Source organism: Leiobunum rupestre, chromosome 7 (assembly GCF_980474605.1).
Source record: "Leiobunum rupestre chromosome 7, qqLeiRupe1.1.hap1, whole genome shotgun sequence".
In the NCBI taxonomy this organism is placed as follows: domain Eukaryota; kingdom Metazoa; phylum Arthropoda; class Arachnida; order Opiliones; family Sclerosomatidae; genus Leiobunum; species Leiobunum rupestre.
In genome coordinates, this window is record NC_143390.1 from 27,311,130 (window position 1) to 27,328,143 (window position 17,014).

General features: G+C 38.2%; 1 protein-coding gene across 3 annotated transcripts in view; it reads right to left on the reverse strand.

The window, feature by feature from the left end:
* LOC149935473 (synaptosomal-associated protein 25-like) overlaps positions 1-17,014 on the reverse strand; it is a 142,610-nt gene that overhangs the window by 105,740 nt on the left and 19,856 nt on the right. For all 3 annotated transcript variants that reach the window (XM_090180525.1, XM_090180523.1, XM_090180524.1), the window contains exon 2: positions 5,454-5,745. In XM_090180525.1, coding sequence (XP_090036651.1) covers positions 5,454-5,537 — 84 coding nt within the window. In that variant the 5' untranslated portion in view covers positions 5,538-5,745. The remainder of the gene's footprint in view (positions 1-5,453; positions 5,746-17,014) is intronic.

Consider the following 17,014-nt stretch of genomic DNA (forward strand, 5'->3'; position numbering starts at 1 on the left):
CCCGGAAACACAACCAATAGAATGCGACCTCAATGCGACGTTATGCGACACCCTTACTTTCGAATGCGACATCTTAGTTAACGAGATAATCGCTTTCGTAAGTGGGGGGGCTAACTTAACGCGAGCCCCCCCTATAACAGTTGAGGCCTCCAAACACCTTTATTCGATTGCGACCTCAATGCGACGTTATGCGACACCCTTACTTTCGAATGCGACATCTTAGTTAACGAGATAATCGCTTTCGTAAGTGGGGGGGCTAACTTAACGTGAGCCCCCCCCTATAACAGTTGAGGCCTCCAAACACCTTTATTCGATTGCGACCTCAATGCGACGTTATGCGACACCCTTACTTTCGAATGCGACATCTTAGTTAACGAGATAATCGCTTTCGTAAGTGGGGGGGCTAACTTAACGTGAGCCCCCCCCCCCTATAACAGTTGAGGCCTCCAAACACCTTTATTCGATTGCGACCTCAATGCGACGTTATGCGACACCCTTACTTTCGAATGCGACATCTTAGTTAACGAGATAATCGCTTTCGTAAGTGGGGGGGCTAACTTAACGTGAGCCCCCCCCCCTATAACAGTTGAGGCCTCCAAACACCTTTATTCGATTGCGACCTCAATGCGACGTTATGCGACACCCTTACTTTCGAATACGACATCTTAGTTAACGAGATAATCACTATCGTAAGTGGGCAGGGCTAACTTAACGCAAATGAATGGGCCGCCATGTTAAATGAATGCAAATGAATGCGACCTCATTTTAAATGAATGCAAATGAATGCGACCTCATTTTAAATGAATGCAAACGAATGCGACCTCATTTTAAATGAATGCAAACGAATGCGACGCCATTTTAAATGAATGCAAACGAATGCGACGCCATTTTAAATGAATGCAAATGAATGCGACGCCATTTTAAATGAATGCAAATGAATGCGACGCCATTTTAAATGAATGCAAATGAATGCGACGTCAATGCGAAGCAATGCGACACCATAATTATCGAAATAATCACCGCTATTCGAATGCGACAGCCGTGTTAACGAGATAATCGATTGAACCAGATCGAGAATCATCAAATATAAATACGGAAACAGGTGGATTAAGTTGGCCCCCCCCCTTTTTTGATTTCCCAGAAAATTTCTCTATCAATTTTATGCACCCACAATGCGACAGCAAGTGAAAGAGATGTGACTTAACCATTATCGAGATATAATTAAAATTAAAAGGGGGCTAAATTAACGTCAGCCCCCATAATTTCGTTATTCAACCAGAACAGAATATCATTGCCACTACATGGCAATGCGAAGAAATGCGACAGATATAATTTTGATTGCGAAAAATAGTTTATGAGAAAATTAATAGAGAAAGTGGGGGGGCTAACTTAACAGTAACCCCCCATATTAATTCATAATTTTAATTAACCTTAATATAAAGAGACGTCAATGCGAATTAATGCGACACTATTTTTAACGAATGCGACAAATTAGGTTATGAGATAATAGACAAATGAAAAAAGGGGGCTAATTTAATGGCAGCCTCCCCCCGAAATATAAAAAATAAGTTCTATAAAAAAAATTAAGTCGTCAACGCGGACCAAAGCGACAACCATTTATCCAAATGCGACATCAATATAAATGAATGCGACATCAATATAAATGAATGCGACATCAATATAAATGAATGCGACATCAATATATATGAATGCGACCTCATTTTAATGGACTGCGACCTTATTTTAATGGACTGCGACCTTATTTTAAATTAATGCGACAATTTTAATGTGAAACCTTAAAATTAATGCGACATCAATATAAATGATTCCGACATCAATATAAATGAATTAGACCTCATTTTAAATTAATGTGACCTTATTTTAAATGATTGCGACCTCATTTTAAATGAATGCGACCTCATTTTAAATGAATGCGACTCGATAATGGTTAAATCACATCTCTTTCACTTGCTGTCGCATTGTGGGTGCATAAAATTGATAGAGAAATTTTCTGGGAAATCAAAAAAGGGGGGGGGCAACTTAATCGACCTGTGTTTCCGTATTTATATTTGATGATTCTCGATCTGGTTCAATCGATTATCTCGTTAACACGGCTGTCGCATTCGAATAGCGGTGATTATTTGTCTTAATTCCAACATGGGGGGGCTAGTATTAACCTAGCCCCCAGATTTGTTTATTTAATTATCTCGTGAACCGAGCTGTCGCATTCGATAATTATGGTGTCACATTGCTTCGCATTGACGTCGCATTCATTTAAAATGGCGTCGCATTCATTTGCATTCATTTAAAATGGCGTCGCATTCATTTGCATTCATTTAAAATGGCGTCGCATTCATTTGCATTCATTTAAAATGGCGTCGCATTCGTTTGCATTCATTTAAAATGGCGTCGCATTCGTTTGCATTCATTTAAAATGAGGTCGCATTCGTTTGCATTCATTTAAAATGAGGTCGCATTCATTTGCATTCATTTAAAATGAGGTCGCATTCATTTGCATTCATTTAACATGGCGGCCCATTCATTTGCGTTAAGTTAGCCCTGCCCACTTACGATAGTGATTATCTCGTTAACTAAGATGTCGCATTCGAAAGTAAGGGTGTCGCATAACGTCGCATTGAGGTCGCAATCGAATAAAGGTGTTTGGAGGCCTCAACTGTTATAGGGGGGCTCACGTTAAGTTAGCCCCCCCACTTACGAAAGCGATTATCTCGTTAACTAAGATGTCGCATTCGAAAGTAAGGGTGTCGCATAACATCGCATTGAGGTCGCATTCTATTGGTTGTGTTTCCGGGTTGATAGTTGAAAGTGGGGGGGCTGTCATTAAGTTAGCCCCCCCTTTTGTTTTAATTATTCCAACTTAACAATTATGTCGCATCTTTTTTTTTTAGTTTCGCATAACGTCGCATCGAGGTCGCATTCGATCGCAAATGAAAGTTTTTAAAATTGTAGAGAGGGGGGGCCAACTTAATGGAGCTCCCGGGGCTATGGTCAGAAGGAAAGCCGACCATATTTGAGGCGTTTGACCGGTAACGGAATTAGATGTCTAGGGCCCATTACGAATGCCAAGAGCCCTTAACGAAGCTAAGAGATGACCAAGATCGGTGGCTAGGCTTTGTGATGTCTAGAGCCCGTAACGAAGCTAAATGGACCCGCGACGGAGCTGGATAACTAAGGTTAAATGTTTTATCAGTCCTGAAATGAGGGTAAGTTATCTAGGGTTCGTAATGAAGCTAAATAGTGTTTGGGCCCATACGGAGACTACATGATATCTAGGGCCGAAACGAGGCTAACCATAAATCTAAGGACAGTAATAGGGCTGTGCGAGTTGGGGTTTTAGGCAATCGAGTCGGTTATCGAGTATAATTTTTTCTCCATCCATTATACGAGTCGAGTAATCGAGTACTTGATTAAGGGAAAACTTTCTCTTATTCGAGTCGGGTAACTAAAAAAAAAACCTCGGGTAATATTTTTAACGAGTCGGGTTATCGAGTACTTGATTAGGAGCTGGTTTTATTCGAGTAATTATGAAATTAAATTTAAAAGGAGTATAAAGTAAGTTTCAATGCTGAAAAATATTCCTTTAATTTACATGAAGCACAGTTTCCACAACTTTGTATGTGTACCGTTTATTGCCCCCCAAAAAGTTGTAAAAAACCCCTCTTTGAACTTTGAAGCAACGAGGATAGAAAAAACAAATACTCGACGAGTTTAGAGAGCAGCTTATTAAGCCAGGTTCACACTTACCATTAAAATCACTTCGTTTTAGATAACTAGTTTTCAAAACCAGCGTGAGAAATCGCTTCGTGTTGATTCGGGAAGCAACTCGTCCAAGTCCTCTCGCTTAGAATCGCTTTCAAAACGACAAGGCGGGGAAGTAAATTGCTCGTATTTTCCAAAATAATGTCAAATAATATTACTGGATGTATAGTAAACGTGATTAACTAATTGTTTTGGGATACATTTTAGTATTTTCAAAATTCTGGTCATAATTTGAAATGACGTTAAGCCTTGGCTATAAGCGAACCGGGTTGAAGCAATTTCGCACGTTTGTGAACCAAGAATTATCGTCGGCGGTCAAAACTGGCATTCAAGCCGATCTAAATTGGGTTTAAAGCTCTAGTGTGATCGTGGCTTAGAGTGATTGGGTACCCACATATGCAATTATTTGGTACTCAGTAATCGACGAGTATTCTCCAATTACTTATTCGAGTACTTGACCTCAAAAAAGGCCGAGGACTCGATGATGTCCGAGTAATTATGAAGATGCCAGCGCCTCGTAAAGAGACAACGAACTTCGAAAAACCTCAAATGGTGCTTTTAGGGAACCATTTCCTATCAATGTGCTTTAGTGCATCCTCATTTTATAAATGGTTGTTCAGTTCACTATATAATCCAGATGTACACCTTTTTCTGGAACAAGGTGAATTAATACACCCTCAAAAACCTTTTGTTTTTACAACTTTCGTTGATGTTCGAAATTTTCAATATTTCAAGAAAGGTACTTAATGTCGACTCAATGTTTCACCATCCTTGCTCAGAAAATCTCTTTAAAGGCCGACTACATATATCTTCGGTTTACTCTGTCTTTCACTGCAAGTAGGCTGACTGCAGTACACGTGTGCCATGCAGTCAGTCTACTTCCAGTGAACGACAGAGTAAAACGAATATTTCGTGGTTTTCGTTGAGGAAACAAAAATTGAAATTTAAGAGATGTTTTAAAAACATCACTTTGTAGTTTTGTCTCATAATATTCCGATTTGCTTATAACTTTGTCTATATTTGATATGCTTAAAATTGATCCACGGTTGCGTTAAATCCAATAGAATGCTATTACAGCAACGCTCTGGATGTCAACCGTGAAATATTAGCGGCGGTTCGCAAATAAGACTTAATCTAAAATTTCTTCCGCATAACGGACATAAGCAGATCACTTCCTTCGACTGTTCCTTTCTGTATACTCCCAGAGTCCATTAAGCGCGCTGTTGACAATTTACCCGCGAAATAATAACACTTGATTCGCGTTACAAGCTGGAATCTAGGCGCAACCAACACGAGGATAACGCAACTCGTTAAAAGTCATTTTTCATTGGTTAGACGCTTTAGCGCCTGCTGCCGTTGGAAAATTCGGAAATTGTCTTCCCCCTTTCCGTAAAACGTTCAGCGTAAAGGCTCGTCCAATGAAATTTGTACACAACACTGCCTTAGCGTGTTTAAAGACTAGCTGCGTTTTCCTTGTGTTTGTTGCTCCTAGCTGGAAATATATAAGCTTAAAAATACAAAGAAGGGGAGGGCCGGTAATTAGCCTTAAAACATTAACGGATTCGGGGGGAAAGGTAAATTAGGGCAGTTTCGAAAAAGAGGAGGAGGGAGGGAGTTGGGGATGGATCGGGAAAGAGAAATAAAACAAAGAAAGAAAGAGTATAATTATTTACCTCGTCTGTGGTTTCGTTGGCCTTGACCTGGAGCATCTCCAACTCGCTCTTCCCACCCATCCCGCCGTCGTTGGACTCGTCCATCTCAGATTCGATGTTGGCTTACCCTCGGCTGCCGACTGGCGCTGGCTAACAACGTGAGCTGCGCTGGTGGAAAGGAATTGGATCGAGGTCTTCTAACCGTGCGCGAAGTCGCGGCTTTTCGAGAACGTGTCCTGGACGGGGGTCAACTAAGGTCGCGGGCCACCAGCTGCCCAAAGGAGTCCAGCGCAGCTACGGTGAAAATACTGGCCTGCCGAAAAAGAAAAGCGAAAAGAACTTTCGTTAGAAACTTTGCTGGATTCGAGGGAAAAAATAAATGAAAAACACGTTCTTCCTTTCCTTCCACGTCCCAAAATCATTTGCATAAAGTAAAAAAAATGCTGGCCATTAAAAATCTGGAAGCGGTGATATTTCACCCAAACAACGAGACTATATAAAAACAAGCTAAAGTGTCCTTTGTTAGTACTCGTAAAGCCACTCTACGCCAACTTGATCCCTTCCGTATCTGCAAGAATGTCTTTATTTATGCATACGGAGACGACTTTCCAATTTAGCTTAGCTAATAGTGACTTTCCAATTTAGCTTAGCTAATAGTGACTTTCCAATTTAGCTTAGCTAATAGTGACTTTCCAATTTAGCTTAGCTAATAGTGACTTTCCAATTTAGCTTTGCAAATAGTGACTTTCCAATTTAGCTTTGCAAATAGTGACTTTCCAATTTAGCTTTGCAAATAGTGACTTTCCAATTTAGCTTTGCAAATAGTGACTTTCCAATTTAGCTTTGCAAATAGTGACTTTCCAATTTAGCTTTGCTAATAGTGACTTTCCAATTTAGCTTTGCTAATAGTGACTTTCCAATTTAGCTTTGCTAATAGTGACTTTCCAATTTAGCTTTGCTAATAGTGACTTTCCAATTTAGCTTTGCAAATAGTGACTTTCCAATTTAGCTTTGCTAATAGTGACTTTCCAATTTAGCTTTGCTAATAGTGACTTTCCAATTTAGCTTTGCTAATAGTGACTTTCCAATTTAGCTTTGCTAATAGTGACTTTCCAATTTAGCTTTGCTAATAGTGACTTTCCAATTTAGCTTTGCAAATAGTGACTTTCCAATTTAGCTTTTCTATCAATGCCCTTCATGCTCTAACTGTAGGCTCCTCCCCCTTACTCGGCTTTTCTATCAATGCCCTTCATGCTCTAACTGTAGGCTCCTCCCCCTTACTCGGCTTTTCTATCAATGCCCTTCATGCTCTAACTGTAGGCTCCTCCCCCTTACTCGGCTTTTCTATCAATGCCCTTCATGCTCTAACTGTAGGCTCCTCCCCCTTACCCGGCTTTGCTATCAATGCCCTTCATGCTCTAACTGTAGGCTCCTCCCCCTTACCCGGCTTTGCTATCAATGCCCTTCATGCTCTAACTGTAGGCTCCTCCCTCTTAAAAGTGACGTCTTACGACGCCGTTCAAACGGAAGCCGGTGACGTTTTTCTCCCCCGCCCCTCATGCCAGAGATAAATTTGACCACGACTCCCGCAGATCACCTCAACCAAGGTTGTCTGATTATAATCAAATTGATTTAAATCATGATTAAAATCAAGATTAAATCAAGTTTTTTTTAAATCGTTGATTTAAATAACACAATGTATTTCAATGGAGGAATAAAAATTGGCCAAAAATAGGTTCTTAAAAAATTAAAATAGAAAATTTTGGAAAACGGAAATATTAAATAGTAAATAAATTTAATTAAAATTTCATTTAATTCAAGATTAGCTAACTGCAGGGTGACCACAGAATATTTTTAATTCCTTTAAAGGAATTATAGGAAATTTATCAGTGAAATATAGGAAAATATATAGGAATAAAATTGGGGGAAAAAAGGAAGAAATAGGAGAAAATAAATTATACAATAAGAGAAAACGGTTGTCAAAATTATTTAAAGGGGGGAATAACATTCAAAATAAAGTGGATAGCCGATAGAAATAGTCGAAAACTTTCGGCAAACAGTGTTGGAAATAAGCATCTTTAAAAACTAGGACAATATGAAGACTTCTAAGTGTAAAATATCCACTATTTTAATTTCTTCAGACGTTTGAGTTAAAATATAAACTAAGGGTATTATAGGAAATTTAATGAAATTATAGGAGCAAAAGGAAAGACGTTAAATTATAGGAAAACAATAGGAAGTATAGAAACTGTGGTCACCCTGGTTTAACTGATAAAAGTAAAATATCCGTTAATTATACAATGAAAGATAAATAAATTGTAAAAGAAATCAATAAATTCAAAGAAATCCGATTTTAATAAAAAAAAATTGATTGATTTGATTTTTATTAAAAAAAAATCAAAAATGTGCCAACCCTGGAAGGCTATTCTGTAAAAATCAAAAATTACAAAAAAATAATGATTCGTCAAAAAAGACAATGCGCGTATCGATAGTATTGGTCAAATTCAAAATTGTGGCGGTCTGTAAATTTAATGAAATGCTTCGACATAACGGTTGGTGGGGCCAATTTAAGTCTTGGGCACCAAAATAAACAGGTATTTTACGTCCGCTTAAGCATTTAGTTTATGATTTGACTCAAATACCGGACAAAGCATAACATCGATTTACTAATTAGTAATAATATTTTATTTGGTTGGCCCCGCCACGTACGCCAGACTTCAGAAGCTAGATCATGCCTTTTTTTCGAGTGTAAACAAATACAAAACAACGATATTCGATTTGTGTTAGAAAATATGTATCACGTAAAATGAAAATAAACATAGTCGGATATGCTCTTGCAAACTTTTTTTAATGAAAAATTAGAATAAAATGGTATGCCAGTGCACTGACTGAACCGTCTATTACAATTATTTTATCATATACACTACTGTTATGATACATAACTTTGTTAATATCGTCCGATATTATCGGCCACGAATATTCACAAGAAATATAGTGTAGAATTAAATTTACATAATAACCTAGACGACCGGGATTTTGGGCCTTGACAAAGAACCACAATCTTATTTAAAATCACCGAACCGTTAAGCATTTTTTATTTATTTCCGATACTTACAACGTAAGCCGCAAAAAAAGCCTAGGCTTGAAGAAAAACAAATTCGTAAATAAATTGGTGAGCTTCAACAAACACCGTTCTCTCCCGATATATTATCACCGGTTTTCCTTCAGTACTCCCAAATGAACTACGTATACAAAGAGCCACTACAACAAATTCAAATACGTTCACTCGTGCTAGGGGGGGGGGGGGAAACAAACGCAAGTTCCCCCCGGAGAACTATAAATTTCCAATTCCATCTCACAGTTGGATAGAGCCAAGGAATGTTTCACAAAAGAAACCGAATAAACAAATAAAAAAATATCCGCCAGTTTTATAATAAAAGTTGTCGGCAGTCTATTAAAAACGAGGGAGGCTGATCGCTATAAAGGTACTTTTCACTTTTCATTTCCAGTTCAATGGAAAAAGAGCAGAGCCGGAGAGAAAGCTTGGAAAGAGAATAAAATACGAGGAAAACACGTTGGACGTCACCCTGCTCCGTTCATCCCCATCTCGTCGCTATTGGCAACGGTCCATTTTTTGCCTTCCCCCTCTTCCTCTCACGATCCTCATCCCAGAGATGGTCTTTGACGTACAAGTTGGGAAAAACGTGGGGGGAGATAACTTCCCAAAGAACCATGGATATTTCCATTTCCAGAGCTCGTTTATGGCCAAAGTTTTCATAATAAACTTTCGTAGACTTTTCTATATTTTTTTATTTTTTTCGATCCCGCTCGTGGCACCGTTCGCTCGAGCCGCTAACTTTCTCTCCTTGAGCTCGTTCATCCTGTTTTCCCCGAGAATATACCGACTGCCATTTGGAAGAGGGAGAGAGCTTCGGGTTATTAGCCCAGAAGGATGTCGTTGGGCTCTTCTCTGTACGCCCTTTTACGATTATAGGATGCAAATAGGCACCTTTCCCATAGAGATGGGAAAAGGTAATATAGTACGCGTCAAGTTATTCGTCCCGTTCGCCCAAAAGCGGGCTGCCTTTACGTATTTTACCCGATATATTTGGATCACAATAGTGAAGGATGCTGGGAAAAGAATCCAGTGACAATTTCGTAAGAAGAATCTGAAGAGCCCAGCCGACACGTTTCTACCATTTTTGGACGTTGACGGATCGACCGGAGACGCGTTCGTATTGGAGCCCTGGAAACCCGAACGCTTTTCGACTGTTAAGCCAGCTTCACACTAACCCCTAAAATCACTTCGTTTAGATAACTAGTTTTCAAAACTTAAGAGTGACAAATCGCTTCGTGTTGGTTTGGGAAGCAACTCGTCCAAGTCAGTTCGCTTAGAATCGCTTTCAAACCGACAAGGCGGGGAAGTAAAATTGCTCGTATTTCCAAAAATAATGGGATTCAAATTCTGAATAGTGTCAAATAATATTCCTGATATGATTAACTAATTGTTTTGGGATACATTTTAGTATTTTGAAAATTCTGGTCATAATTTGAAATGACGTTACGCCTTGGCTATAAGCGAACCGGGGTGAAGCGATTTCGCAAGTGTGAACCAAGAATTATCGTCGGCGGTCAAAACTGGCATTCAAACCGAACTAAACTGGGTTTTAAGCTCTAGTGTGATCGTGGCTTTAGAATCGCTTTCAAACCGACAAGGCGGGGAAGTAAAATTGCTCGTATTTCCAAAAATAATGGAAATTCTAAATAGTGTCAAATAATATTACTGTATATATAGTAAAAATGATTAACTAATTGTTTTGGGATACATTTTAGTATTTTGAAAATTCTGGTCATAATTTGAAATGACGTTACGCCTTGGCTATAAGCGAACCGGGGTGAAGCGATTTCGCAAGTGTGAACCAAGAATTATCGTCGGCGGTCAAAACTGGCATTCAAACCGAACTAAACTGGGTTTTAAGCTCTAGTGTGATCGTGGCTTTAGAATCGCTTTCAAACCGACAAGGCGGGGAAGTAAAATTGCTCGTATTTCCAAAAATAATGGAAATTCTAAATAGTGTCAAATAATATTACTGTATATATAGTAAAAATGATTAACTAATTGTTTGGGGATACATTTTAGTATTTTCAAAATTCAGGTCATAATTTGAAATGACGTTACGCCTTGGCTATAAGCGAACCGGGGTGAAGCGATTTCGCACGTGTGAACCAAGAATTATCGTCGGCGGTCAAAACTGGCACTCAAACCGACCTACACTTGGTTTTCAGCTCTAGTGTGACCGTGGCTTAAGAATATCCTACGAATCGATTTAGCATTCCCAATGAAAACGCGCCGGTAGATTCCACCTATGATTAAAATACGTTACATTTTTCCCGTCCATTAAAAAAGTACAATTTTGATTAAAATCCAATCACTGACACGTACCAGAAAACCTTACAGGGTTCAAAATAAAAAAAACCGCGGTTTTTTGGGTACGACCCACTTAAAAAAAACCCACTTAAAAGAACGTGGGTTGTTATTTTATATAAGAAAGACTCAGTTCACACTTATTTTAGTTTTAACACATGTTTATTCGTAGTTAGTTGATATATTTTGGCGCGATATTCAAAAAATTTAAATATATGGTTCATAGTAGAGATCGGCGTTTGAATAAGAAATTATCCAATTATTTATTTTTATTCATATCCGCAAATTATCCGAAAATATACGAAAAACCCGAATATTTTTGCATGTTAAATCGTTGTTTATTCGTATAAAATGTTCATAAAAAACAGTTAACCCAACTTTTTATTGTTAATCGAAATATTGCCGGTTAATTTATTCGTTCAGAGATTTTACTAGATGTGTCTTTAATTTTATTATTATCGCGAGTCGAAATACGTAGATTTTTGTAATGTTAACTTGTTAGCATAAATTTTAATAAAACCCAATAAAACCCGATGGATCTGGGGTTTTTTAAAAACCTTCCCGCCAAATTTCAAAGAAGGAATAAATCAAAAATCCCTATCGCCTTGAGGCAAAGGTTGCATTTTCCAAAAGTTTTAAACCGTAGAAAAATATGAAAAATCAATGGCATTATATCCAGTATCTCCGCGGAATGGGGGAACAGACAAAATGCGATCGCGAACACGTGTCGTCCCATGATTTAGGCCAGCCCCCTTCAGTCCTTCAAATACGTTACACGAAAGAAGCAGAAACAAACAAGTTGGCAAGCCAAAATATACCTCTCCTCGGAAGAGTTCAGAGAAGCGTAACTGTATCCGTGGTTCTGCGGTAGAACGCTCAGCTGTCGTGCAAGAGGGCTCGGGTTCGAATCCCGGTCGATTAAAGAATTATACTACACCCAATGACAAAAAGAGGGCGCTTTTGGAAAAACCTTTTCCCGGATTCTAAGAAACTGGGTACGCAGTGATTACGCTTTGCCCCGAAAATGCGAGCGCGTTCGCAGGCCTGACAGACAGACAGACACGGTGGTTGTATAACCCCTCCTAGGGTACAAAGTCCCCTCGGAGAGGTAAAAATCCTTTTATCTTTTATTTCACGTTGCGTGAGTTACTTTATACAATTCGAATCCGCAACGGATGTTAGCCAGTTTTTTCCGCTAGTAAAAGATAAAGAAAAAAAGGCGGGCTGCGGAAGGTTTTGCGAAATCTCTTCTGGTACTATCTAATTCCTTTTCCATTGACGAAGTACGTGTAGCGAAGGCGTCGGACCAAGGAGCCCACGCTCCACTCTTACAGCCTTGGAAATATGAGCGGCAGTGGCTTGGACGAGGCTTCCGGTCTGGCGTAGGACAACGCGGAGGGAAGGGTAGCTAACTGGGAAGCCAATCCTGTCCTAGATAAGCGTCTTTCATTAGGAGAGCCTGTCGGTAAGGGGCGAAGACGAGATACATCGAGGATAAAGTCTCGGGAGGCGGATGGTCTTCGTATTTTTAAACAGTGGTCTCCCTTTGGTTTCACCAAAGAACGTATTTATATTTAGTGAAAATGACTAACAAGGGGACGATCCGAGGTGTAACGCACCGATTTTGTTCAAACTCGGGCGTTTGGTAGACCTTCGTGTAACCAAAAGCAACATAAGACCCAAAAGTGTGTCAACTCTACCTTCGCGCCCGTTAAAATATTTACTGAGAGCTAGTCTCACAATAGACTACATAAACTACTAGTTGGAATATTACTAGCAACGTTATATTTAGTCTATGGTCTGCCGCGATTTTCTCTTCGATTTATTTTCCCATAGACATACGTTCTAAAACGCCTCACTCGGCGGCGCTGAAGTGGAGAAAATTACAAATTTTGATGACGTATTTTCCACCCCCTCTCCCACTCCCTCTTTTGACTTCGCGACAAACTCTCATTAAACATTATAACATACTGACACACTTTTGGGTCTTATGTCGCTTTTGGTGTAACTTGAAAAACCCTAAAGGGAAATGTCTCCATGAGCAACCGTTTTGCCATGGCAACCAAAAATGTTTTTGACAACACAAAATGGAAATTTACCCATTGAATATAACATGGGAATCATAACATTAGTGTGCATGATAAAATCATTCCAAAAAACGGTTCAGTACACTGTCATACCATTTTATTCAAATTTTTCATGAAAAAAAGTTTGCAAGAGTATATCCGAATATGTTTCTTTTCATTTTAAGTGATACATATTTTCTATCACAAATCAAATATCGTTCTTTTTTATTTGTTTACACTCGTAACCCCTAGTCTAAAAAAAGGTATGATCTATAGCTTCTGAAGTCTGGCGTACATGGCGCGGTCAATCATATAAAATATTATCATTGGTTAGTTAATCGATAATTTTCTTAATTTTAAAAGTTTTTCTGATAATATTTTTCTAATACCGGTATCGGCTAATATCGGCTTCGCTTAAGCCGATATTAGAAAAATAGGCCGATATATCGGTGCATCCCTATTTCATGCTAGAATTTTAAAAACTACGAAAAGGTAAAAAATGTAAGAAGGTTAAAAGCGATGATTTTTGGTATAAGAGGATAAATTAGTCATCGTTAACGTGTAAAATAATTTGGACCAGTGTGAAAAGGGATGATGAAGAGTGTAGCGATCAAATTAGTTTCCTCGATAATGCCACATTTGTTGGTCTTCCCGAGTGGACGAAACGTCTTTAACGCCGAATTATACAGAATAATCTCTCGCTAATGGAGAGAGCTCTTTTCGCACTACAAAGTTTGTCTCAAAGCGGACAATTATCCGAGGCAGCTATATAGTCACGACCGGTACCTTTGAAATTTAAAGCCATTCTTAACCCTCAGTTAGCTATTAATCAGGCTTACGTTGAATGAGGCGCGCTTTCACTCCGTTCTTTCTTAACCATTAATACCGAGGGGTCGGACATTCCCCAAAAAAAGCGTACGGGATTTGGAAATCTCTGTGATTTCGCGATTTCGTCAAAGATTTCGCGATTTCGTCGGAGATTTCGCGATTTCATCAAAGATTTCGCGATTTCATCAAAGATTTTGCGATTTCATCAAAGATTTCGCGATTTCGTCGGAGATTTCAAGGTGTCGTCGGAGATTTCAAGGTGTCGTTGGAGATTTCAAGGTGTCGTCGGAGATTTCGCGATTTCGTCAAAGATTTCGCGATTTCGTCGGAGATTTCTTCTGAAGTGTACGGGATTTTGTACAAATGTCCGACCCCTCGATTAATACCCTTCCATCAGTCTCTTTCACCCGGATTAGATTTCTATAAAACAAACTAAGCGATATTGACATTTCTAGCACGGGTCTCGTGCGGCATTTTCTGATCTAAAATTCCTGGAAAAGCTGGGATATTGCTGACTATACATTTGGCCAATGTTCCTAATTTTTTTGGAATTTTCTCGGCGTTTTTAAATGAAAAATAAATAAATGTTATTCAATGTTCTCACAGGAATCCATACCTTTACTTGGAATGCTTATCGCGGCAGATTTTCGTCACTATCTTAACTTAACAACCAACTACGTGAGAGGGGAGTGCGCGAAGAGGGGATTTTTTTTCTCGTAGGCGGGGTCAAAGCCGTCAGAGTTATCTAACCAAACGCGAAACGGCAGGATAAGCATTCCAAGTAGAAGTATGGATTCCTGAAGATAGTGCTAACTGTTTAATCGAATTATATAAATAGCATCACAAAATTATTATTACTTTATGATGTGCTATTTATTTTAATAAATACCTGCCAATGCGCGGTGTGGTGTGGTTGACTAACAATGTAAATAAAATCCCTACTTTATCTGACAAAATTAATGAAATCCCCGTCTTACGGAGTTGGCACTTTTTTGATTTTTTTTAATAAAACTCAAATATATCGGATTTTTTGGATTAAATAATAATAATAATAACCAACTAGGCTAATATTTTAACGTATAATTAACGGATATTTTGCTTTTATCAGTCAGCTAATCTTGAATTAAATAAAATAAATTAATATTTAATATTTTAGTTTGCTCGAATTTTCAATTTTAATTTTTTAAGAACCCATTTTTGCCATTTTTTATTCCTCCATTGACATACATTGTGTGATTTAAATCAATGGGTTTTTTTAAAAATAACTTGATTTTAATCATGATTTAAATCAGCCAACCGATCGACTTGTGCCTGACCTTCTCCCTCTATTTAGATTCAGTACGAACCCTTTATCAAAACGAAGTCCTAAAGACCAAGCTTTTTAGAACATTAATCCGAATCAATGACGCGGAAGGCTGCATTCCCGGCCTAAACCGACTCGCTCTCTACAATTTGCTACAAACTAGACAAGAGTACATTAACTTCGGACAAGCACTCAAAAATGGCGTCAGTGGCCTGGCTTCTCGACAGAGAGCCTGATTACTATCATTAATTAAGCGGACGAATGTCGGGATCGGACACCACCGTGGCATATCTATTCTGCCGACTTGACGCCTAGCCTCATTTTAATTTGTTTACCGCATCCATTCGCTGGAGATTCTGGGGTCCTTAATGAAATTTCTCCGAGACGAGACGGAAATCTTAACGGTTTCTATCCCATCTACGCTATCATTTAAATCTTGCCGGGCTTGATGCTAAATTATCGTTGTCGCTAAAGACAACGCCGCGTTGGGAACTTGTGATTGTCGCGTACCAAATGTGACGGAAAAATCGAGGGATCCTGCATTCGTACAAATCCCCCCGCGCACTCTAGAGCAAAAATATTTTAGAAATCCTAAAATTAACTTGAAAAACCTCAAATTTGGGCGTAAAACAGTTCCAGGGCCCCCACTCAAATCTTTTATAGGAAAAATAGGATATTTTTCTAAAAATATAGCGCTTTATAGGACTATTTTTACAAAATTATAGGATTTTATAGGACTATATATGCTATTTAATTTAATAACTTTATGTATTTAAAAACTAAATCTATATTTAGATAAATAAATCTTTGATTTTCACTTAAAAAATAGAAACTATTTAACCATTTTATCACAAAAATATACTATTAGCTAACCATGTTAACAATAACAAAAGTATAGACTAGAATGACTTGGTATAGGAATTTATCATATAGCTAAATCTTGAAATTTAACTGACAAGGAGACTACCCGAGGTGGTTATCAACGATTTTGTTGAAACTCGGGGGTTAGGTAGACCTTGTGGTAGTATGAAAATTGCCAAAGGGAAAAGTTGCAATGGGCTTTAGTTTTCCCATGGCAACCGAAAATGTTTTTGATCTCTCAAAACAAAAAATCTCCATTTAAAAAAGCATGGGATTTTCTCAGTTTCACAGGGTACTTACTTACTTAAAAAATTTTAAAAAATTTTATTTTCAAAACATACCCAAAAAGATTAATTTGACCTATTTTGGGTAAAATTGATCAATGATTTTGGCTAAAATTGATAAATTTTGGTTAAATTTTAACAAAATTTGGGTAACCTAGAAAATCCCATGCTTTTTTAAATGGAGAGGTCAAAAACACAACTTTTCCCTTTGCGAATTTTCATACTACCATAAGGTCTACCTAACCCCCGCGTTTCAACAAAATCGGTGATAACCACCTCGGGTAGTCTCCTTGTGAGTGGCTGGATTTGAAATGAGCAAAATATCAAAATTATAGGATTTTATAGGACTTTTGGGGGATTTTGCTAAAAATATGGGATGTTATAGGACATTTCTGAAAATATAGGATATATAGGACCTGGGGTGCCTGCAGTTCCAAAATTTCAAAATCAGCCTAAAAGACCAGAAATCATTACGAAAATTGTGCTTTGAAATTTCAAAACCACAGGGTTGGAAAAAAAACTTCTTTTTTTTAAATTAAAAAATCCAGTATGGTTAAAAGCGGTTGTAACCACACACAAAATTCTCAAATATATATATATATTATATTACTTCGAAAATGGTAAAATTCACAGATTGCAAAATTGCGTTTTTGCGCGTAACAGTACCTTTACATTGTGAGGTATAGCAGGCTTATTTGTCTGCTTTTATACCCTAACATGGCGGCGTAGCAGACGACAAAAAGTGAAATACAAAAAGTGGTTTTAACCAGGGTTTTTATCGGTTGGTAAAACCAGTCTGACTGGTTCTTGACAAC